Genomic DNA, 25,627 nt, shown 5'->3' with positions numbered 1-25,627 from the left:
AAAAAAAAAACTCATCCAGATTAAACAGGTGTTTCTCAAACACACATTTCTCTTACATAGTGAAATAAATCTGTTTTTTTTTTTTAAGGTGTGTAATGTAGATTTAGACAGGAGTTCATAACTGAGCGGTGGCTGTAGCTACTATCAGTGATCTCTGTCTGGCAGGGGCTCCCAGCTCCATATTTTGGAGGATATTGCGCTCTAATCACAACATTGCCTCGCTGTGATTATTAAAAATAATGAAAAAGTGCAAGGCCTGTGGATGATATTGGATGAATTTGCCTTTGAAGACAGTACTGACTGTACCCAATGGGCATAGCATTTTTCTTAGTTTAAATACAAGTTTGCATTTAAAATAAAATTTTTAAGTAGACAATACAGGGAGTTTGAAATCATTTCTAAGAAATAGCGAAGATGAGCGACACTGTTTTAGTATCATTAGATGCATTAGATACACAATTTCTTTTTCGTTTTTTATGTTCTTGTCATCTGTTCTGTTGCATGTCCAAATATTGGAARCAGGAAAGAGTTTTAAGTAGATTTTGCAGCAGCTGTGTTTCTCCTTTGCAAAGAACTTGATTTACAGTGATAGCTGATCTTGCTAAATAAATAGCTGGGCGATGCCTGAAAGCTAACTTTGTTTGCATAAACAAGATGGCCTATTGTACGAGAGATAACAGGGCTTTATTGACCASAGTCAACAAACTGCACTCTGGGCAATGCAGTGTATTTCTGGAATGACTTTTTAAGCTCTCCCGTTGTGTCCTCTTCTCCAAAGTTCTCCAGCAAAGCCAGCCAGCAGCTCAGATGTGTGGTGATTGCACGTGGTGAGAGTGGAGAGAAGGTGATGGGCAGGGTGACAAGTTCAGCCTTTCCTCTTTTTTAAAATGTTGCTTCAAAATGAATTACAGAAGTTTGCTTTCTGAAAAACATACTTTCTGAAAGCATATATTTGGGTTTGGCATGTGGTGTTGGTGGGATTTTGCATTTGCCAGACTCTTTAAACCTAGAAATCTAACTTTATATTTTCAGAAGTCTGATGTGTTTGTTTTGATTTTTTTTTGTTGTTGTTTGTTTGGTTGTTTTTTTTTCTGAGCAAATCAAGATTTTCTTAGCATCATGTTCGCTGGGAAGCATTCTTTGCTTTTGGAAATTCAAGCCTAATCTTTTTCAGTAAAACATGAGCGTAGAGTTAGTSTGTATGTATATATGTTTTTCCCATGTAAAATGTGACATAAACATTAAGAATTTCTTACCCAAGGAAACAAATTKTGCTCTCTGTTCTTAGTTTTGTTTTGTTTCAGCATACTCTAGAATGATGAAGTGCAAATATACGCAACTATCTTTAGAAAAAATAAGCTGTCATCCTTACAGTTTGGTACTTTTTTCCTCTTTGGTCTTCTAGTGTTTTTTTTTTTAAAGTACTAGTGGAGAATTCTTCTCAGGTTGAGATTATTTTTTTTTTCTGTAAATTAGGTAGCAATTAGATTGAAACTATCACTTATTTTTATGGATTTTAGATATGAAAACCGTTCRGTGGAAAAACAAATTAGGACCTAATAATGGATTTGTCCTACCTAAAACTGCCAATTCAGTGTAATGGGATTCTAGATCAGTCTGCAGATTCTCATTCTTGTAATTAAAAATGATTGAGATTTGGGGTTTAATTTGATAATCTGTAGACTCAATATTGCTGTTAAGTTGCTCATAGAAACCAATTTTCACCTCGCATGAACCGATTCTCTTGATATAAACTTCCTTGGTTTGACTCCTTAACTTTGAACTTATGCTACATACATAAAGCAAAATCCAGCCTATTTACGTTAATATTTGTTAAAACATCTGCTAAAATAGCTGGCAGTGTAAATTTGCCATGYTGTACCTTTACAGATGGCGCTTTTGTGTTCCTTTGTGTGCTGTAAATACATCTATAGCTCTTAAATCACTTCTGTATCATGATAATGTTTGGACCCAAGGAGAGATTTCAAAGACCTCATTGAAACATTAAATCATTAAAGCTGTTACGTCTAGGGGAGATTAACCAGCTGCTGCGTGGCAGAATGTAGCTGTCATTAATGTCCTCTTACCAAATGAGGAGCTCGCCACATTGCGGGCCACACGTGCAAGTGTTGCCTTCTCCGAGTGGAAAATCGTGATTTCCAAAAATACACTTAAGAAGAAAACCTAATTGATGTATTTAAGTACTGAAGACAAACCAGTTTTATGGTCTGTACCTATACAAAAAAGGTATGTGGGGTAGAAGGGCTCTCTGAACTGGGACCTGTGGCTGTGGGTTGAATATTCACTCATATAATGGATCACTCACATTTCATGATAATATGTGCCAAAATTTGTTTGGAACATTTAGGCAGGTAGTATCTCAAACCAAATGAAAATTTAATTTACTGTATGGGTATCTAAGATCAKTTTCTTGGCAGTGTTAAGTGCTGAAGGATTTAAACAACTTAGGAAACTTTTAATACCCCTCAAAATATCTCAGTTTATCTGGATCTTAAGGAGATGATGAATATAAGCACCTAACAAGAAGTTATTGTAACAAGGGTTATAACAGTCCCTTTTTATGCCTACCCTCACCCCCCATCCCCTCAAAGTGTCTCTTATGTTGCTGTTTTTATGAGCTCAAGTGAGTTAACTGGTTTGCATTCTTGGAATCAAGATAACAGTGTTGGTACTAGAGTAACATACCTTACCTTTGTTGTAATCAACATTACTTCAAAATGACTTGTTTTCCTTCCTTTCTCCCTCCTTAATCACAATGAAATGTTACTCTGGTAGCAGTGGTCTTGCAGGATGGGATTGAACATCTGGAGGAAATACAGAATGAATGAGAATGAAGTTTGGAATATTTCTATGTCGTCATTATAGTTTCCACTAGCTAGAATACTGTGACTAGAATACSAAGAGAGAAATCTTCCCATTTTAGGCAGCAATGCTCACCAAAATAATTATAATATTGCTGTGAGATAAGTGATTTTCTGWTTTTGTAGGGGCTACCAAACATTCTAAAAATACTTGCAGTAATAATGAAGGAAGCTTCAGCATGTGTAAGCAAGCACTTTATACTGCAAGTGAGGTGTGCTCTCCAGATGCCTTTGATGGTGGCAGGTAGGAAAGAGCAAGTAATATAGGTAAATATGGGTATGCACTATAGCAATTGCCTTGGAAGAGCCTTGGGGATCAAAAGTGAAATTGCTGATTTGTCATACAAATGCTAATATCTGTTTCMATTTTTTGGTGCTCATTTTGAAAGTAGTATCAGATCCATTTGTTGTTAATTGAAGCTGTATATATTTCCTTTTTGAAGGGAGAAGAMAAACCCTAATACCTCTCTAGAAATCTGAGACTGAATATTTTAGATTTTTCTAAGATTTTTTTTCCTACAGGGGTGCTTGGGCGCTGTGCACAGTAGAAGAGCACAGTAGCAGGTGCTGCTAACAGTGAGAGCCCTGGTGCTGAGGGCTCAGCTTCCACGGTATGTGTGAGCTGGAGGCTTCACCCAGGTCTGGCTCCAGTTCCTTCCTGTGGACCTACTGTCCGTTGCTGGTAGCAGGGACCATCTGGTTTGGCTTGGTCTGAAAAGGGTGCAATTTGTGCCTTCTAGGCACCCTGCATAGTGCACAGCACAGTAAGTGGAAACAACAGAARGATGAGCTTCAAAAGTGCGTACCTGGTCTGAACTGAAATGCAATTATAGGCATATGCTTTGGATTTCATTTCATGAAGGGACTAAAGATTATGCAGAAATAGTATTTCACAAATCAGCATAGGAGAAAAACGCATGTCTAATGTGAGTGTTAAGTGCTGGAAGACCAGAAACATGGGCAAGAGAGGACATATCCTATATTTGCAACCCTAATCCTGTAAATTAGCTCAACAGGGAAGAAGATAGGTAGCAATGCTGTACAGGTGTGCGTTCTTCCATCTAGGTCATTCTAATTTGGGGGATATCTAGAGTGACATAAATACATTTGCTTTAATTTTGAAATTCGTGTGTTTTATTTGTTGCTTTACATCAGGGTGAAGTTTAGTGCTTGTATTTACTAGAATAGAATTCTGATTATGAGAGTAAAATTCTTGACTTTCTTGTGTTTTGGTGTTAGATATACAGGAACATGAGGGAGAGTCAAGAAGTYGGATTTTGCTGCTGTTGTATTAGGAATGATAAAAATGGGATGGGAGATTGGGAGGAAAGAAAAGATTGAAGATACATGGTTTGGACTTGAAGATGACTCTTAATCTGTGTGGGCTAAGATATGTGATAGGAGTCAAATTTGGAAGGCTCTGGTAAGAGCTGGTTAAGCAGCCTTGATGAGAGAAGATAAGAGTCCAGAGTTAGCTAGAGTTTCTCTGAAAGCTTCCAGTAAGAAAAATTCTCTGGACATTAGGAAGTGTGTTACTTACCCAGATCAATTCTSTAAGCAGCACTTAGGTTTAATATCTGTTAATAATTAAAGGAGAAAGCAGGAACAGTGGTGAGTAAAAGCAAATAATGGCTACTAAGTTAGTGCTGGAGACCAGGTGTGATAATGAGTAACTGCAGCAGTTCAGCTGCATAACCAAGGAGACAGGGTGTCTAACGAGGGTAATACTGTAAGCGGTCAGAAGCAATAAGGTCATGGGAGGAGAGGAGCTGTAAGTATTCAGCTAGTATAGAATCCTAAAGCACCTTATTATTTTATGTTATTTATAGGTGATAGAAACTCCCAGTAAACCTGTGACTATCAAAGCAAGCAAACAAAAAAGCAGAAATCCTGGCTGCAGGTGACTTCAGACAATCATTAGTATAAACAATTATAAACAAGATGTAAATGATATTTGAACAAGGTATCTGCTTGATTATTAGATTACAGTGCGAATAATAGTGGAGGAGACTTCTGAAGACAACGTGATCCAAATCCCACCCAGATTAGAGCTGAAACTGGATGAGATCCCTCATGGTCTTGTTCAGAGGATAGCACTGCCAATTGTTTAAGAAAGCTTTTGCTTCAAATTTTTGTTCCTGGTAGTTAAATAGTACCTGACAAAGGCTGTATTGTTATAGATGGAGGAAACCAACAGAACCATCTGAACCCATTTAGACTAAGTTTAAAAAAAAAAAAAAAAAAAGTCGTCCTTCATAGAGAGTCCAGAGACCCCTGTAGAGTTTTTCTATATAAATGAATTCAGACAGGCCAAATTACTTTATGTTCCAGGCTGTGTCATCCCCTTACTCGTTACAAAGGTGGTGGGAGTGTATGCCTGAGGTTAGTGCCCTACTGCAGAGGGAAAATGTATTTAAAATATATGTTAATAACTTGTATTTCTGCAGGCTGACTACAGTGGATGCTAGTCGAGGCATGGGAACCTCTGTCATGCCATATTCAAATATTGTTTTCAAATCAAAAAACAAAGAATGCGTTTTTAAAGTGTCTTGGCAGAGTTGATATTTTTTTCTTGGAGCTTCAGCTAATGGAAGAGAATGTGAAAATAGATATTTTCTAAAAATATAGCTGTAATAACTAGGACCAGACTGTTGGCTGCTGTTGTGAGCAAAGATGTTAAGCTTCTTGCCAACTGATGTGTAGAAATGCCTAAGGAATAACAATCTTGGTTATATGATTGGGCTAATTAAGAGCTGCTATTAATTCTGGAGCTTTAAAAATAGCTGCTAGGAGGAAGTAATTTTGTAATGAGTCACTAAAACGTTATTCGCCCATGTCCCGTCATTGGAATGAAAGTCAAATTTACCAGAAAGTAAAGGATTGGGTTCCAGCTAAGATCACACTATTCACTGTTACAGAGATGGATTTCTTTTTTGGATTGGTTGTGACAGCTGGAATGGCTGTTTTGTAAAAGCACAGAAATACGTCCTGGGCAGAAAGCACCTTTCCCCAAGTTCAAAAACTAATTTTGTGGAACAAAGAGGTCTCTTGATATCATCAAGTCCCCAGCCCACTTTACAACTCTCTGCAAATGCTGAAATGAATATTATAGAGCTACAGTAGGGGAGAATCAAGAAAAGTTGTGGCTGCAGGGAAAACAGCATCGTAAAAGATTTTAGAGTGATCTGGACTGATTTTATCCAGCAAGTCAGTAGGAACAGAGCAGAAGAGGTGCAAACAGCTTCTGCCCTGTTCCTGCTCTTGTGTCTGTATCAAATAAGAAAATAAAGTTATGACATTGAAACTTGGCAATTAATTTCTTTTTGCTTTATAACTGTTCTGTAATCCAGGCTAATTAGCTGCTCTCTCCATCATTCTTTCTCTTTCCAGTCCCTACATAATCGCTGTTTTTACTGCCTTCCCCTGCCCTTCCTACCTATCACTGAGTACTTTTCAGGTACTTATTTCCCTTCTAGGCTTCCTAGGGTTTCAGAGGTTACATTGAAAAGAAAAGTTGCTCAAGAGGCAAAGACAAAAACAGCTTTCTTGAATTCATTAGCCTGTCTCCTGGTCTCTGGAGGGAGTTCAATGATCCTGTARCTAACTGGGAACAAGTTAATGACAGAATTTCTAATTTGATATTCTGAAGTTATATTGTAAGATGTTTCAAGCATTTGTCACATTGSACATTTATATTTCTGTAAGGATCTAATTTCATAAACATGGGGATTTTAAAATCCTATTTGTTTTTTGTTGCTGTTGCTATTACCAAGAATTTTAACTTAGACTATTTTGATGATTTAAAAAATGCAGTTTTCCCCAAAAAAGTTTCAATATAAAGTATTTATTTTTAATTTCATGTCCAAACTAGGCTTTTTRGGTGAAAATATAACTGTTATTTTCAATGCATTGTTGATTTCGCATCATGAGCAAGAACTTTATTTTTGTTTTATAAAACAAAACAATGTATATAATACTGTATAAAATAAATAATGTATAAAATATTGAAATAATCACAAAATGTTTAGTATTGTGTGTATGTTTATGAACAATGAATCTTTTGGGGAAGGCTACCCCTTCAGGATTTTTTATGAAGACCTGTTAAAGCTCATAGCAGAATCACTTGGAATAGATGAATTGCAACCCTTGGTTTGCAAGGGCTATGCCGTAATATGTAGAACAATAAATGTTTTACCCTAAGATCACAAGGTAGAGCTACGTAAAGACAGCTTGTCATGCATGTGCATTTGACAGATCTTTTAATACTCCAGTATGATTTTAAAATATATTAATTTCTAAGGCATTTCATGGTACTGAATAATAATTCTTGATCCATGTTAAAATTAAATAAGGGGTGAAATGTAGGGGTTGTTTTTTGTGGTCAAGGTAATCTATTTGTCACTCTCAACCAATCCCTGTTTCTGATGGCGGGAGAGAAGGGGGATTGGGAATAGGAATACGCTCCATTGCGAAGCCTGCAGAACGTTTTTCATATGTTTCACTAGTAAGATCTCAGTAAGATCTGTTACTCATTTAAAAATAATAGCCATAAAACCAGAGCGTCTGAAGTTACAGTGAAATGCTGAAGCCAGAGAAGGCATTTTCGAGCTTGACCCTTCCTATTTGTTATTTCACTTGCCTTCCTGTAGAGATGCATAGGATTGGTGTATAAAATTTCCTGTGAGCCAGAAAGCACTTTGAAACCRATGAAAATGAATGAACGCTTAGCTGATGTTCTTCTGTTCTGTTCTTCTGATGTGCTTCTTTTTGCAACTTTGACTCTTRGCAAGTTATTTCTGGAAGAGATAGTCTCTGTTTGGGTTTCTCTTTTTCTCTTACTGCTTTTCTGTGTTAGCAGCTTAAGGTCTGGCGGAATCTCTAGAGATTTCACATGTGCTACYGCTTCAAGAAATATTTTGTGGGGGGTAAATTGTGGAAGGGATTTTTGCCAGAGTCATCATTGAGCCTCRTCATAATGTACAGTCCTAATCTCAGATGTTAAACAAAACAAAATCATTTTGTTGCGCAGTTGACTTTTTTGGACATCTGTTAAAATAAAGCCTTTTGCATCTCTCCCTGTAATTTATTTTATCACATATTTGATAGCAATAGCAGTATATTTAGGCCTTCATGAAGTATTTGTAGGAGTTGGGATGACAGCTTAGATTCCCTGTTGATGCCAGTTTGCAGCACGTGCAGTTTGGTTCATTCATTCTTCTAAATCATTCTGCTGCTGTCTTGGGAAGTGATTTTTGTGTGTGTGTCCAGAGAGAAATTTCTCATGTATTTACGTGCAAAGCAGATGTAGCTACATATTGATTTCCTGCGCAAAATGAATTGTCAGGCTTTGACTTAACTGATGTAGAGGCCTTTTCTGTTTATAGTTGTGGCAATTTTCATGAGTGATGAACACTAACAGTATGAAAACCTAGCTCATAGGTGTGCTGTTGTCTTGGTGCCACTAATAAGCTGTGACAAGGAGCTGCCGTTTCCCTGCCTGCCAGCGCCTTGTGCCCTGTAAGCATCAGCAAATTGATCTGACATGATGAGCCCAACAAAATAACCCCAAAGTAGGCCTGTGGTTGGGGAGATCTTTATTGGCTATGTCGTTGTGGGGTTAAGCTGAAGTGTTTAGTCCATAGCTTAATTAAAAACAACCGGTGTAGTTTGGATGCCTTTCTTTGTACAGAAAGGTTACTGTACATACTGCATGTATGTTCTGCTGAAGCATTTTATTACATGGTCTCTAATTCCTTTGCATTTGGCAAGTTTAAATGGGAATGCAGCAGTCAAAAAATGATCTGGTGCCCTGGGATGTACTCTTTGGGCTTGCTGTTTTTATTTAATAGCCGTCTAATCATTCATTAATATTCATGGCAGATGTAAGAGTTGTCAGGAAGATAAGAATACACTTATGCAGTTTAGCTACAAACTATGCTAACTCATGTCCTATAATATTGTAAATTGCATAATTATGTTGATTTTAGTGCAGATGAGATCATTCTTGCCTAGATTGCAATTACTAAGGATGTAATTTATATTACCAGAAATTGTAATGGTTTGTTTGGAGAAGTATGCTYTTTTTGCATACTTTTTGCAATGTTGTATAAGTAATTGTTACAAACACTACCTTTTGATTGAGTCAAGTGATATTGCTCAAGCTCTTCTGCTCCACTGTGAAAGTTAATTTAATGATCCTGCTGCTTTGGCTRGTCCTGGGACTGTCTTTGGTCCTTGTCCCTGCCTCCAGCAGCACGGAGCTCTTGCTCGGAGCAGCGTTTCAGCAGCTCCTTCTTGTTGCTGCTTTTCAAAGTTAGACTCTTTTTGTGAAGAGCGTCCCAGGCAGGTATTTGTGAAGCTCTGCTCATTTCTGTCTGTAATTTTTTTGAATTTAGCGTTCCTACTTTAATGAAAATACTACTTTTCCAGAATAAAAGCCTCCAAAATAACTTCCATCTGCATTCTTTTCCAGAAATGTARTTTGTAGTGAGATCTAAGGGATGTGATTTGCATGTGCTTCTGAATTACGTCTATTTTCTTGCTTTGGGAATAGGCATCTGCGATGCATCTTACTGTAGCCACAGTTGGAAATAGCATTTGATATATCCAGTTTCAATGACAAAGTGCACGTCACTGAGCAGAGTTTTACTGCTGATAGATGCCAGTGGTCAGAATTGTCGAGCAGTTTCTCTTTGTAGAGAAGCATTTTCTTCATGTTCACTATTATTCCCAATACTGTGGAAATTCTGTGTTTCCTGTGGACTATGGATGTTCTCAGACTTTTGAAGTTCCTGCATAAAGATTAACAGTAACTATTTTCTATGAGAAATAACTGATTGTTTAATAAGTTAATAGTTTAATATTAGATGTAATAGTTACCTGCTAACCAACCAATAATTATGTTTGTTTGCTTTTAATGGAGGCACTTGAATATATTTTTTTCCTTCACCTTGAATAAACAGTCAAAATCCCAGATTGGAATTTCACTCATGTTTACACGTCCACACTCTTATGTTTCTACTAATCTCCAATATCCTTAATTTACATTGTAGCAATTAATAACAATTCATGTAAAGACAACCATCAGCTGAGGAAACTTTCTATTAGTCTTGTCTCCCATGTAGTATTTGCAGTTCTGGATGGTCCCATCAGCCCCTGTTTAGATCCAGTTTCAGAAAGCCTATTTCAGTATTGTTTTGTTGCAAAAACCTGAGGTTTTTGCAAAATATTTATATAATAACTGAGTCATGCTCAAATAACATTAGAGGAAGCCTTTTTTTCTATCAAAGACATAAATGGTGATAGAAGAATTGGAAAAAAAAATTGATCTTTTCCGTTTTGTCAAGGCCAAAGGAAATCATCACAGTTGTGTTTAATAAAGACTAAAAGGATGTGACTGAGTAAGAGCACTTAAGGAAGAGCCACGTTGGTTTTTATACTAAATTGCTCCCAAAGAAGAGCTACACATAAAACCGAAGGCCTGCGTTTTACCTGCTGCTGACATTTTCAAGTTAAATGCAGGTTTTCTGCTGCCTTGTTTGTCTTTAACGCCTCTGTTCAGCTCCTGCAGTTACTGTTCGGTGAGAATGCCTCAGCAATTCGTGGTAATTGCTGAACAGTTCATTTTTTGCATGGCACATAACCCGTTTCCCTGCACAATGACCAAAAAAAAGTACTTTTTTAGTACTCAATTTACTAAAACAGTACCAGCAGCGTGTCAGAAATACCGAGCAAAAATGATGTGTAACTCCTTATTTTGTTCAGTAACTATCTTGTTCTGTATTTTGCTGATGTCAAAGGTTTTTAGTGCTAAGGGAGTAGACGTGCAGATGCTTAACTCTGCTGCCCTGAATTGTCGCATTGGTTTCAGCCCAATAGCTCGTGATGCTGAAGTTAGACATGTGCATCACATTTGCAGAATTGTGGCTTTAATAAATTATTGTTTTAAATATAATCTTGGTCCAATATGTAACTCATTTCAGAGAGAAATTACCAACATATTTTGTAATGTATATTTTTATGGGGTTTATAAGATATTTTATAGATCAAAAAATAATGAGACCCATTAGCTGGCTGTATAGCAGATCTGGTAAAAAATCTCTCAAATAACTTGCCCATAAAGTAGTGTCCACCTAAAAGCAAAGAAAAAAGACTGCAACCTTCATTTGAGATAAATGTCTTCACACAGCCAGAAAAAATTATAAGTAAAAAAATCTAACATCTCTTTTTCTTTTTTTTCCCCTGTATTTTTATTGTCTTACTAAAAATCTCTCAATTGTCCCTAATTTTTCATAAAACTGGCTGCTCTTCTGGATTTCACCAAGCAAGCAGAGATAGATTTTACAGTTCTTAACTCTGTTTTCTTTCTGACACACTTGCACTATGAACTACTACATTAATAATGTCATGTGATTGTTTAAACAGAAAGCGTGTGCCCGCTAAGAAAATAATACTCACATTTAATTGAGGTGGTTAAAATATGACATATATATTCCACAGGAAATTTTATCTCTTAAAAAATGCTTCACAGCATGAAYGACTTTTCCCTTTGAACTTTCAGGTTTTCAGATAGCGTTTCAAGTTAGACAAAACGCTTGAATTTCATAGAATTTTTTATCACTTCTGACCTTTTTGTGTTTTAGGTGACTCAGGCTGTCAGTCGGTCAAACTTTTTATAGTGAGAGCTAGCGGGTGTAATTCTGAAAGGTAACTGATAACTCTTTCGGGGCTGGTGCTGCGCTTGCTGTGAAAGTGTGGAGAAAATTTCCTGTAGTTAAGGATATTTTAAATGGGCAGGAAGAAATAAAAATAGGGCGAGGGGATAAAATAACATTAGATACCTGCTCCTTTTGGAAAATCGGTCACAGTCCCAGGGAGCTGGCGGAGGGTCTCCTGGTGGCAGCTGAGTCCGTCTGCTCCACTGGAATTGGGTAATGTTGGAAATTTCCTTCAAGGAAACGTGAAGAAGCCRCAAGCTGGTGGTTTCAGACTCTATTCAGCAACACCCAAAACGGTGTAGCTAGTAAATAACTTTGCCAYCAGTACCAAATTTGTCAGCAGTTTGTGTTCTGCTTGGTTATTTATAACGTGACTTCAGAAGACTCTGTTCTGGTAAGACTTTAATATTTTCTTATTTTCTTTGTAGCTCAAACCTGCATATTTTTTTTTTTTAATCATGTGCTTTTATTTTTGTGGGCAAGTACTTGTGATGAAAGCCTACTCCGCAGCTATTAGCCTTTCCAAACTATTTCTCTTGCATGTTATGCTTTTTTAAATTTTTAAATAGTTCTCTAACTTCTAAGCAAAAAGGGCAGAAGATTATTTTTTTATAGCACAGTGGGATGTGTATTTTAGATTGTTGTTTTAGACTATTTTAGACTGTTGTTGTATAACTGGATCCTCAAAATTGCCATCCAGCAGACAATAGACTTTGTCAGGAGGAACAGATTTTTTAATTTTTTTCTTACTGATTTTTTTCTCAGATATATTTTTATTTTCCATATTTAAATATGTTTTAAACTATTTTGGAAGAGAAATACAATTTCAGTATGTTTAGAACAGTATACATTTATTTTTTCAACATAATGGAAATTTTCAGCCACTTCTATTATTAAAGGTGTGTGTTCCTATGGTGTGGAGGAAGCAACACATTGCAAGAAAAAACATATGAATTACTCTCAAGTCTTGTTTTGTTTTAAAATCTGCATCAATTTCATATTGAAGGACCTAGGCTCTATCATGGAAAGAATGACATTCTGACTTTTACACAAGAAATATTTAGGCACATAAATCAGTAAACTAATTTTCAAGTTAATTTGCATTTCCAGTATATGCTGCTTTCTTAGAATGCATATGGATCTAGACATACATAGCTACAATTAATTTTAATGAAAAGAATTTTGTTCACTTTAATTATAAAAATGTTGTATTTCACCATATTTTATTTTCTAATTATTTCTTTGTAAGCTTTCACAGGTATCTATAAGACCTACTAGAGCAAGTATTGAAGTACATATATAAGGTATAGGTAGCCAATTCCTGACTTTTTTTTTCTTGATGTTATTTTTTATTTGTTTTTCCAACATAAGGGGCATTTTACTCAGAAGCTCACCTGGCAGCTCTGTATGTGTGCACACATATATACAAACATAAGACAAAATAATGACAACAATTTATTATAATTTTGATTAAGTAGCTCATGCTGCATTGAGTCTAGATGCCTGTGTGCGGCAGGATAACTGCAGAATTCAGTGCAAGTGGCTCGTGCTGCTCTAGCCTCATAGTTTTGTGCCTTGGGACCATGTCACGAGGGAAAGAAACCAGTTGCTCTTTCTCAAGCATAGATTGAAATTCTCGGAATATTCAAAAACTTTTGCTTTTTGTCTGTCTTTAGTGTTACTAAGGATTACATCGTAAGATTAGTGATTTCCTTTTGCTGTCTCAGATGATTTCAGATGATTTCAGATGATTTTTGCTGTCTCAGTGATTTCCTTTTGCTGTCTAGCTTAGAAAAATAAGCTAGTGACCAATTGGCTCCGCGCCTCATACGTGACAACTGCTTTCAGTAACAGAGTCAAAGGAATAACGTTGTTTTATATCAGTGTTTTAATGATATATGCCCCAAACGTTTTTTATATCAGTGTTTTAATGATATATGCCCCAAACGTTTTTCTAATAAAGTACATTTCTGAGTCTTCAGAATAGAAGCAACTAGTTCCCAGTTCTGGACTTAAATGCTATTTTCCTGACGTGAAATATTCCTTCCTTTCCTCTCTTAACATGCAGGACTGTCTAGGAGGATATAATAGTTTACAGGCGCGTTATAGACGTGGTCCATTCATAGATGTATTACCTCTTTTCCTAAAACTTACGGCAGACAATATCTTCCAGGAAAGCCCAAGACCTACTGTAGTAAGTCAAATGAGTTTGGGGAGAAAAAAAAAAMCAAAAAAGCTTACCTACAGTGCAGTAAATGCACCGACAAACTGCTGGCCTTTTGCTCCATGTACAGCAGGTTCCACATCAGTTGTTGGCAGTGACAATATTTCATTGATAGTCAATAAGCAACCTTTGAAGAAATRCCATTCTTCACTTGATGGAGGGTCAATGAATTTCTTGCATGTGTTTGATTACGTAAAATAATGAGGAATGCTTTTTAGTCTTATTTTTATTAAAACTTCATTATATTGAAGCTTACAGTTTAGCAAGTATGAGGTGTGAGCATGAGGTGTTGATATCAGATTAAACTTCCTTGATTCCTGCAAATTCTGGTGCATCTGTAAGTCCTTTCAAACTGATTTATTTTATGAAACACTTGCAGAATGAGAACTGCCTCTTCTGTTAATATTCATTAAAATATTTAGCCATCTTAATGATATTAGCAAACTGTAGATTTCTGAATTAGCAATATGCAGCTGTGAAGTTCGGTATCACTATATTCAAACTTTATTCCAGATTAAAGAAGCTGGTTGTTACTGGCAGCAGACATCTGCTAGGCTCTCAAAATGACCTGGCTGAGACCAGGAACACAACATAATTCTCCTGTGCTTTGTATTTCCAGAAAAYGCTTCTCATTTTGGACTGAGAGCACTGCAGGGCTTGTGCTTCACAGCAGCTCTAACACTAGTGCATAGAAATGAACTGAAACCTTTATCATGAAATCAATGCTTATATACTTAGTTTCTCTAATACCCAAGTGTTCACAGCACCACATAAAAATATCTTATTAATTTTAAAATGAAAGGAAATCTTGCAGTTTTTTCTTTCTTGAATAATAAAACACTACGGAAATTACTTTTTTTYCCCTCCTTTTAATATTTGCATTTCTCTCCCATTGTGCCTTAATTTCAGAAAGTATCTCATAAATAATTTGGAGGATACTTCACAATATAGGCTTCTTTTTTTTTTTTAAAGAAGAATCATTTTCAAAATGTTGCAGAAATCTTTAGCATTTTCTGTTTCCTGTTTTAGCTTGCACCTTACCCAAGCGACTGCAATGGGAGGGCTGCAGGTGGTCATAGAGCAGGGCTATTAAATGGATTGAAATAAACTTGCTTTAATGCCTGGTAGCTACGTGGTTATCACTCCCTGTTCTCCAGAGCACCACTTCTAGTTTTTTCTGCCTCTCATTACACCTCCTTGATAATAAATGTCCTTTTATTATCAGCAACTCTATTCTACTCTCTGTGATTTAGAAGATTTTGCCCTTCTGATTCTTTCATTTGATAGTGGTGGGTGTTGCAGAAGGCTTGAAACAGCTGAACTGGCCTGTAGATTGCCTGGGATATTAGTGGAAGGCTCATTTGATGAAACAGAGTTCCCAGACAGAAAAATAAGGAAAACTATTCATCTGGTTTGGGTTGATAAATAAAACCAGTTTACTTTGCRAGAAAGCTTGTGACTGTGCCAAAATTGATAAAATACTGAGATRAACTTTGTTATGTTCAAAGGATCTCTCCTTTCAGGAACAGCTTTCCATCAGATACTGTTAGAATATTGCAAGTCTTGCTGCCGTCAGTGATKCATCTAGAGGCTCAAAAGCAGTCAGTGTCCTTGCATGGAAGCCAAATGTGCAGAGCTACCTACGTGTCTCTGGTCCCAGCTGTCCCTAGTTTCTTTTATGTGGTCTAGCCTGTGGGGAGGACGGAAGGATTGAAATGCTGGAAATCACCTCAGGGGTTTCTAGAACTCTTACAGTAGAGAATATTTTCCTTGTTAAGTCACACTGCTATTAAGATCTGCTCCAAGAAGTCCTTGGATTCAAAGGAAGCTCAAGAGGACAAATTCTGTAAGAAAGAACTTCTGGTAACACTTCTACTTTTTAAAAAAAATCTAATTATGCCTTTTTCTCCTATTTTGGTCATCACATCTGCCATGGTTTGTAATTAATAAATGTTCTGAGCTCATGGCAGCCTTCTGTCCAAATTGCTAGGTGTTACATTACTAACCCTTGCTTTCTGTGGGAGCTTCTAATTTTAAAGTAAGGCTTATTGCTTCCTCGGGAAGGGGGCTTTGGAAATGTCAYGCCTTTTTGGGCACGGCTGTTTGGATAGAGGAGCAAATATTCATGCAACTGTAAAGCAAAGTTTGGTTTTCATCAGGTAACACTTGTAAAAATGTTATGATGATCCACTTAGCAGTTTGTTTTTCCGATCTGTTCAAAACCCGMTTACGTAGTTACTGCATATTGCTAACAAATTTACAGCAAGGTTTCTTGTGCAGTTAAATTAACAGACTCTCCATCCTGTATGAACCATCGCTTGAAAATGTCGTGTCATAGTAATAAACTCCAATTATGGAGATTAAGATCCAGCTCTAGTATTGGTTTTCAGACAAGCCATGGATTTTGAAAGTAGATGTCTCCCTCAAGGAGCATAATTAAATTGCCAAAATATTTTAGCATTAAGAGAAAATAATCCTGGCATTATTATCCCCTTTGGGGATTTTTTTTTCTTCCACTATTTGGACTAAAGATCTGTTTCTTTCCTAAAAGTCCCTCACTAAAAGTCTGTATAGTTGTAGGCTTATGAAAGTAGGGTAAAAATGCTTATAGTTTGCTTTCTAGTCTGTATAATATTAATCATTTTAAACTGGAAATTTCTCATCGCTTCCCTGTTAATTTCATTATCTAGTCAGACAAGGATTTTTTTTTCAACCTTAACTTAAGGCAAAACTTTCAAAGACTTTTTAGTGAAAGTGAGATTCAAGTACTTAAAATCTGTGGCAAAGTCCAGAAATAGGAACTTCCCCATCGTCCGATAATGCGGAGCTGCATAACATAGAGAACTGAATTTTCTTAAGGGGMTTCTTGCTACAGGTTCATATACTGCCACGCCAAATTCATGGCACTTGTATTTTTGACAGACCAATATTGTTTGGAATAATAGCAGTTGTTCMCGTTGTCTCCATAAAACTCATGTAGTTTTTGCATGAGAATTGCTAGTGTAAAACTATATTCTTTATAATTAAAGGGATTAAAGCAAAAGGCTTTTTAAGGAGGTTTCTCTTTCCTGGGAATACTTATAGAATGTTTTATTTGAATGTTTATTTATTTATTTATTACTGAGCATAGATAGTTTCCTGAATATTTTAATTTGCCTTTCACCATAGGCAGCTTAGCCAAACCTGAGAGAAAATATCCTTGCTTAAATGACTGTGTGAAATGCAGAAAGTTAGCAGTCAAGCTTAGAAAGTGAGTTCAAGTCTGCTTCTTTATACTCAATGGTGTTGTTAAGAAAACAATTAGTATTTTAACTASTATAAAAACCAAAACTAAAATTAACAAGAAGCAAGACCATACTGTTGTTTGCAGTATAGCAAATTGTGAGACTTATGCAGCTGAGGGTCGTACTGAAGTTAAATGATCCACTTCACCTGTGAAAAGCCCCTGTGCAAAACTGAGCAAACCAACGTGCCCGAGAACGAGGAGGATCTGCTCCACACAGGTCAAACGTGAGGGGTAACAAAGGAAATGCACAGGCGTGGGGGAGAGGTCAGTCTACCTCAGCGCAGTAAATCAAAAATAAATAGAAAGCTTCCTATGTAGGTTTTTGACAAACAGTATCTGTGTCTCGCTTCCTGGGAAACAAAGCAGCAAATTAAATTTCTCTCCTTGGAGCTGAGACAGTTCCCTTTCGAATGGACAGAATATCCTTTGGCAGAGTGATAGCTGGCAGCCTTTTGAAGCAGTTCAAAGGGTATGCTCATTAGGGGAAAAAAATACACTTTTTTTTATTCCTTAAGACATTCTTTGAGATCTTCCGTGACTTTTTTTTATTAGTAGACATTGATGTATGATGAACAGTTAATATATTCTTGATATTCTTAAAGAGATCTTGTATCGTGGAAGTTTGTGCATGTATGTGGATGATGTTCTACTACAGAGATTGCACCTCTATCGCTTCTTTTAATATTCTTTAAGTTGCTCAGTTAAATTTATAGCTGATTGAGAAAATAAATATAAAAAAGTGGTTCTTTGGGGAAACTGCTTATATTCTTAACTGTTGTATTTTGTTGTAATAAATATGTATAAATTCTACAGAGTTTTGTTTTAATTATATTTAGCTAAACATGTATGTTCCCAATTGCTTTCTCACCCCTAATGAGCTTTTGTATAGACTGCTGAAGAGCTAGTGGTAATTACGGGTTTTATAGTTTTAATCTATACACTATATTAATACCTAGATTGGTGGTTCMGTACTCGCTTAATAAAACTCCTTCCTGATAGTACAGCAGGTGCTTGTTAGGACAGGGGCTTTTTGTAAGAATGAACCATTTGTTGCTAATTCAGACGATTTGGTTTTGCACAGTGTAGCTTTGTGCTGTTGTCATTTGTGTATCAACAATTGAACATACACATYTTTTWTATATATATATATATATATAYACACACACACACATATATGTGWGTATATATATGTATATATGTGTATATATATATTTGCTGACAATTTATTGCACTGCTTTCTGTTTTCAGCATATGTGAGTGTTAAGAACTGGTGGTATTCAGATCCGTTTATTTGTAAACTGAATTGGCAGATAGTGATTGTTTGATAATGTGCTCGTGGAATTCAGTGGCTGCCCTAAACTAGTTCTTTGCAACTGTGTATTTTTGATTATGCAAAATGRTAAGCTACTATGAGTCCTCACAGCAAGTTAATCAACACGTTCTACCTTCCTTCTCTTTAGGCAGAGCTGGTTAAAGGAAACTTGCAAAGCGTTGGACTAACCCTGCGCCTCGTGCAGTCCAAAGAGGAYGATGCAGGACATGTTGTAATCGAAACAGTTACTCCAAACTCTCCTGCAGCCGCCGCAGATCTTCAGCGGGGAGACAGGCTCCTGGCGATTGGCAGTGAGTAATATGTCAGCTTTTAAAATAACAGTTCCATCTTGCAAAATGGAAGGACGGTTTTGTACATGCTTTGACTCGACTCCCTTTCTCCATAATTAGAGATATTTTGAAGTCCCAAAGTGAAACGTGCACTATCTTTATTTGTGGATATCATTCATTTGATCAATTTTCTTGCATCTTTATTTACTCTTTGCTAGGCAAAAGAGTAAAACAAAGTTACAGAAATATTTTAATGTAAATATATTTTAATTGCCCTAACAGTTATGCTGTGAGGTTCCCTACTTGGTTTCTCCCAATGTCACTATAAAATCTGCTTGGTTTACAAAGAAAAACACAGCATTCCCTGTTCTAGATTTGCATGCTTAGCACTGACTTTGAAATAATAGCATGTGAAACGAGCAGTAGAAATGTAGTTTTGRCAAAAAGAGCAGCCTTCTGAAATGTTTAGTGCTATTTGGAAATTATAATTATAACTTAAAATGTTTATATTATTTATTATAGTAGAAATATATTAATATTATTTAGAAATCTAATCTTAGCTCCTTACATTTAAAGATTTTGGCCATATCTTAACTGGAAGGAAAGTGTTACATTGAAGCAAGAAATAATCAATGACTTTTTATGGAAGTGGATTTTTTTATTATTATTTCTGTCAAAATCCCTGGGAATTATGAAGTGAATTGATACAGTTTTGAATTATACAGTTTAAAATTAGACCAACTCCAGATGTAACTTGAATACTGATGTTTTATATGGACCATATGATCAACAAAGAATTAGATCATAATCATAAATCATAATCAGCCACTGAAATTGGAAATCTTGTTTCTTCAAGCTTGACATTTGGAAAGAATCTGCTGATTATTAATATGGGCAAAAGGACAGATAAACTATTAATAGGAACAACAGCTAATAAACTTAAAAGGGCTAGGTAGGAATCTGGTAGTGATCATTAAGAAATAATGCAGTATTTTTATTCTACTGGATATTAGGGGAATACATAAAACTTAATATAGTAGGGAATTGTAAGCAGCTTATCCTAAAGTTATTGAGGCTTGTATTGATCCCTGTCAAGGGATCACAGAATGAAGAAAAAGCCGTGGGAATAATATARTATGTTAATAATGCTTTAGAAATTAGTGTTGATAGCATTGACAAAACAATATAAATGAAAATGATTTCAAAATGGTAAAGGAAATTTTAAGATTGCATTGTGAATTTGGGTTTAGAGGGATTATTTCTATAATTCTCTTGCTAGAGAAGGAAATGCAGCAGGAAATGCATAACTATGAGCCATAGAATCCCAGATATCTCTGTAYGTAATAGCCTGGTCATTTCTTCACCAAACATTAACTGTGCAAGTAAGAGGTAAAGTTATTTGCATCATAATTTATGATAAAAACAAAACACCATACGTTTTTAACATGAATTAGTTAATACATCTGTTAGGGGTTAGATATCTTTTCTAATCGGAGAAGATTTATAGAGCAGAACTTAACAAACATCATGAGTCATTGCGATAAAGCACTATCTAAGTTCCCATGTTAAAATCATATCATATTAAACAAGCAAAGTCTTAAAGACTACAGCATTAATGCCAGTTGCAATCTAGAGTGTATATTGGTTTCCCTTCTACCTCATGAAGTGCTACAGTAATAAAATGGAAACCATCTAGCTATTTCTCCTTTTGGTGTTAGTAATACAGTTCACTTTTCCAGTTCTGAGGTTTGTTGACTGTAATTGGCCATTTTCATAGTATTTCATGGTATATTCAAATTTACCTTTTCTTGTCTTTTTTTTTTCTGCTCCCACAGGTGTTAAAATTACATCAACTGTCCAAGTATTGAAGCTCATCAGACAGGCTGGGGACAGAGTTCTAGTATTTTATGAGAGGCCTGTTGGGTACAATCAGCACGGTTCAGCACTGCAGGATGGATTTGGGCAATTGGAAGACTCTGCTTTTCTGACACAGCCAGAAGATGACCAAGCTAGTATATCAGCTGAGGTTGAAAGTAAAGATTTTGATTCAGAATTTGAAGATCTAGCATGTGAGTCACCCGATCAAAAAGAAGATCTGCCAACAACTCAGAGTCCCAAACGTTCAGCAGCAATATTTTCTACTAAGCCACTTGGAACTATATCTCCAATTCTGAATCGAAAACTACTTTTAGGAAACTATCAAACAACATCAAAAACACAACCAAAAGATGGAGCTAAAGTGACAGCACCCAAAACTTCCGAGAGTTCAGATGCGACACAGCAAGCAGCTAAACAGTCCCAAGGATCTAGCAATAAACCTCCAGTACCACCTAGGCCACAAAGTAAGACTGCTCTGCCTACAAGTGAAACTCAAAATCCRTTAGAGCCAGCGGGGGGATCTTCTGAGAAGCCGGAGAGGCCACCTCCACCTACCAATAACGTGGATAAATGTACAGAGAAGGCAGTAAAGAATAATGATCCAATAGAAGACCCGTTGGTGTCAAAAGTAGTAACAGCACCAAAGCAAGATGCATTGAAGGATGGGATTTCAGAAAATGCACGTAGTGCTAAAGACTGTGCAGATGAGCATCAACCGTGGGAATCACCAGAAATTCCTTATCGAATCCGGCTAGGTCGGTGGCCAAGGACAAGAGCATCCTCCTGTGTGTTTGAAGTAGAAGGATGCCATAAGTACCTTAATGTAGCACTGTGGTGCAGAGACCCTTTTAAAGCAGGTGGGTTTATCTGCTTAGGATATGCAAGTATAAAACTTGAAGAAGTTGCTCTAGATTGTATAGCTACATCATCTATGGAATATATTAGAACATTTAAATTGGATGCACCGACACCTAAAGCAGCAGTCACCAGAACAGCGTTGCGGAATTTAACAACACATAAGGGATTCAATGAAAAATTTTGCTACGGTGATATAACTTTACACTTTAAATATTTAAAAGAAGGAGAATTAGAAGATTCAAACTTTCTGCTAGAAAAGGAAAAGGAATGTCAGGTGGAGGAAGAAGCTCGTGCAGTTCTAAAAGAGGATCCTTATTTGGGCAATATTATTTTTACCGAGAACAAGCATAACTTTCAGGATACTCAGTTTCAGAATCCAACGTGGTGTGATTATTGTAAAAAGAAAGTTTGGACTAAAGCAGCTTCACAGTGCATGCTTTGTGCTTACGTTTGCCATAAAAAATGTCAAGAAAAATGTTTAGCCGAGACCCCCTTTTGTGTAGGAGCCGAAAAGAGACTCGATCGGACTGTGGGAAGCTGTAGAGCAGAAGGCCAGGAAGCTGCACAAGCTGCACCCGCACGTATAGATGCAGAATCTAAGGCTGTTAATAAAACCACGGGCTTGACCAGGCATATCATCAATACAAGCACCCGTTTATTAAATCTTCGTCAGGTGCCCAAAACTCGCCTTTCTGAGCAGGGCACGGAGGTTGTAGAGCCATCGCCCAAGCACACGCCAAACACCTCTGATAATGAAAGCAGTGACACTGAAATCAGTGGCCCAAATAGTCCGTCCAAGCGCGCGGGGGTAAAGCTGGTGAGAAAGGAAGGAGGTCTGGATGACAGCGTCTTCATCGCCGTTAAAGAAATTGGCCGTGACCTCTATAGGAGTTTGCCCACCGAGGAGCGATTTCAGAAATTGGAGTTCATGCTGGATAAGTTGCAGAATGAAATAGATCAGGAGCTGGAAAGTAATAATTCACTCATTAAGGAAGAAAAAGAGACAAATGATGCAAGGAAAAAAGCATTAATTTCTACTGCGCTGGCTAAATCGGGGGAAAGACTGCAGGCCCTCACGCTGCTCATGATCCACTACAGAGCTGGCATTGAGGATATAGAAGCTTTGGAAAATACATCCCTGGACCGGCAGTCGAGAAGAGTGATTAAAGATTCAGAGGAAGCCAATATAGCAGAAGAAATGGATAACGAAGACATCAGTCTGACCGAGGCCCCAACAATTAACATATCAGAAGAACCTGTGGATCCACCTCAATCATTAGACTGATACCTGCATATTTAGCCTCTGAAAAAGCAGACTAAAAAGAATACTTTGCACTTAATCATAAACACTCAAAAATTAAATTAAAACACTGGTATAATGTACGTGACCTGCTTCTCCACAGTTATTTGCCTGTGTAAAAGTACAGATAATAATGGTTTTCCTCTGGCTACGGCACCATCGTTTTGTTACAACTGTCTGGTTAAAAATGTGTTAAAAATACATTTTTGGATTTATATTGGAAATTTATTTTTAATAATAATTTATTTTTGATTTTTAAAGTATGTAACCTTACCATTTCATATTAWTATGTGGTGTCCTTAGTGTAATACTTCTCCCTCTTTTGAATTTGTGTTTTCAAAAAGAAACAGGATTTTTGAGATGTTTCATTTCCATTGTATGAGGAAAAAGTTACAAGCTTGTTGCATGCCTAAGCTGGTGACAGGCACAGAAATCACTGAGGGACCAGGCTTCAAAACCTCCATCCCAGTTTATTGTAGGTTGTTAGTTCTCTATCTCTTGCCAAACATATCATGAAAGCAAATAAAGTGATTATTTTTATTATTATTATTATTATTATTATTATTTAGTAAAGGTATCTATCATTGCATATCATTTGCTTTCCATGTTTTTTGTTAAATACAGAACTTTTCATAGCTTGTGATTAACATGAAATATAGTAATGCTGTGGTTAGAAAGAAAAGCTTAGAATGAAATATCGCATCATGCTTCAATAATACAAAATATTAAATTACATACCAATATCTCTTAATTTAATTGGAATATTTAAAAAAAAAAAAGAGGCTGGTTGCCTTCCAAACATAATTGTGTCTTTAAATAGTGTTATAGTATCTGATAACCTGATAAAAGAAAACTGTACTGCACAGGGTTTGGAGATTTTATTGCACTCAATGAAACAGCATGTGATGACGACTGAAGATTTCAAACATTTTACTATTTCACCACAAGTTTTACCATTTCAGAACGCTTACATAACACTTAACAGAATAGCTGAACATTGTGTTTTGCAGCATTTGGGGGTAATCATATACTGGTAAACTGCATTCAGCTCCTCAAGTGGAAGAGATGGTCAAGACCAGCTCTTCCAGAGCAGTGTCCTATAGTGTATATAACATGTTGGGGGGTCACAGTGAGTGAGTCTAGTAAAGACAAAGAAGAATTTCAGCCAGCAGATTTTGAAAAGAATCATCTGGTCTTGTGCTACATGTAACTTGTGGATCTTGGCATCATGTGGCTACGGCCCTTGTTCTTATTTATTTCCTTGTACCCATGTCTTTTTTCATCTTCTGTGTATAGAAATGARGTATACGATATCATCTTTCTTTTAGGTACTGTTAGATACTGCTATCATTATCACTGGTATCACTGATGGTAGAAAAAAATGCCTTTGTGGAAAAGGGGTTGGAGCTAAGATGGCCAATTAGTTTCTTGAAATTATGAGGCGGCCTGTAATGTACTTCACTACAAAATTTGCTCCTCTGTATATTGTAATAGAGGGGGGAGAGAAAAAAGAAAAAAAAAAAATGGTTTTCTGAAATAGAGAAAGAAGCTTCTAGGGAAAACATTACTTCCACATGCAACTACTTGCACTTTCTTGTGAGCTCTGGGCAGTTGATAATTGCTTAGTTAATGTATGGAAAACAGTGCCCATGCTAAAATAGGCCTGTCACACTTCTGAAATTCTGCTTCAGCAACTAGCCACACGAAACTCGCTTCCCTGGTTGACTAAACGTTATTTAACCTATAATTGCTTGGGGTGCATATTAAGACTTTCCCACTTGGTTTCCTCAGTGGCTTACCATTGGTGGCGATCTGCATTAAATCTCCATCAGTGTTTGCTCTTATGGACTACTATAGAAGTTTTCAAATATATCCAAGTACTTCATTTAAACCCTGGTACACATGAAGGAGCTGTGAAAACAATGCAAATAATAATTTCACACACAAAAAAAGATTTGCATTCAATGTTTTAAATTTACTTGTGTAATACAGTGGGTATGAAAAGCTGGATATAGTTTTCCTCATATAGTACTGCTAATGATTGTAAGAGATAAATGTAGTGCAATATTTTTAAATATACTGAATGGGGAAAGGGTGCAAAATCCTTGTATTTTATGGATAARGAAAACATGTCCTATTTGACATTAATTACAGTACATGGTCGATCTTGAGGGGAAAAATGTAATATTACATTTCGGATGTAATCTTTGTTCATGCTTGACTGTAAATAGCTGAAAATAAAGAATACCACAGAAAACAACTATCTTGACTTAGTGATATCTGAATAGGTGGCAGCTACACACATTTACAGAAAYTCTGCCTAATATGATTTTGTTGGCTATTATTTTATCATGAGAATAAGCTTTAATAAAATAGTTTTGCTAAATTATAAACTTCTTTGCACTGTGTTAATATTTTTTTTTTTATTCCAGTAGCTTATCATCTGAAGTCATTAACAGAAAATTATCTTGGGAGAAAAATAACACATTTTGCATTAACTAAAGTTACTGGCTGCTGAAAAAATTGGGTTTTATGCTTTTTTTTTTTTTTGTAATGGACATGCATTTATTTTTATTCTACATAATAGACAAAGACTTTTTCAAAATGACAAAGACTTTTTCATTTTTGATGTATATAGCTACATGTATAAAAATGCTAAAAATGCTGACCATTTATTTACTTTTAACGACCTCTAAGCAGTGCACAAGTAATACTGCCGTTCTCTTAGTAATCATAGCGACTACAGATAGAGGCTCATGAAGAGAAATAAATTGTCAAAAGAAATTCTTCTGTCTTCTTATGGCCTTCAGAAAAAGTTAAGAGGGGAATTAAACACGTCCTTCCCATTTAATGGCTTATTTTCTTCCCATCAGTTTTAGG

At 36.3% G+C, this 25,627-nt stretch overlaps 1 protein-coding gene across 1 annotated transcript in view; it reads left to right on the top strand.

The window, feature by feature from the left end:
- Window positions 1–22,847, top strand: part of PDZD8 (PDZ domain containing 8) — a 44,486-nt gene extending 21,639 nt beyond the window's left edge. The window contains exons 4-5 of the mRNA XM_026050494.1: window positions 18,570–18,732; window positions 20,547–22,847. Of these exons, the coding sequence (XP_025906279.1) occupies window positions 18,570–18,732; window positions 20,547–22,732 (2,349 nt within the window). The 3' untranslated portion in view covers window positions 22,733–22,847. The remainder of the gene's footprint in view (window positions 1–18,569; window positions 18,733–20,546) is intronic.
- Window positions 22,848–25,627: the final 2,780 nt, after the last annotated feature.

The sequence above is a fragment of the Nothoprocta perdicaria genome, unplaced genomic scaffold (genome assembly GCF_003342845.1).
Source record: "Nothoprocta perdicaria isolate Ctin4 unplaced genomic scaffold, notPer1 scaffold_7, whole genome shotgun sequence".
Taxonomy (NCBI): Eukaryota; Metazoa; Chordata; class Aves; order Tinamiformes; family Tinamidae; genus Nothoprocta; species Nothoprocta perdicaria.
Note: the sequence above shows the minus strand (reverse complement) of the source record. Positions and strands in the feature narration are given on the sequence as shown.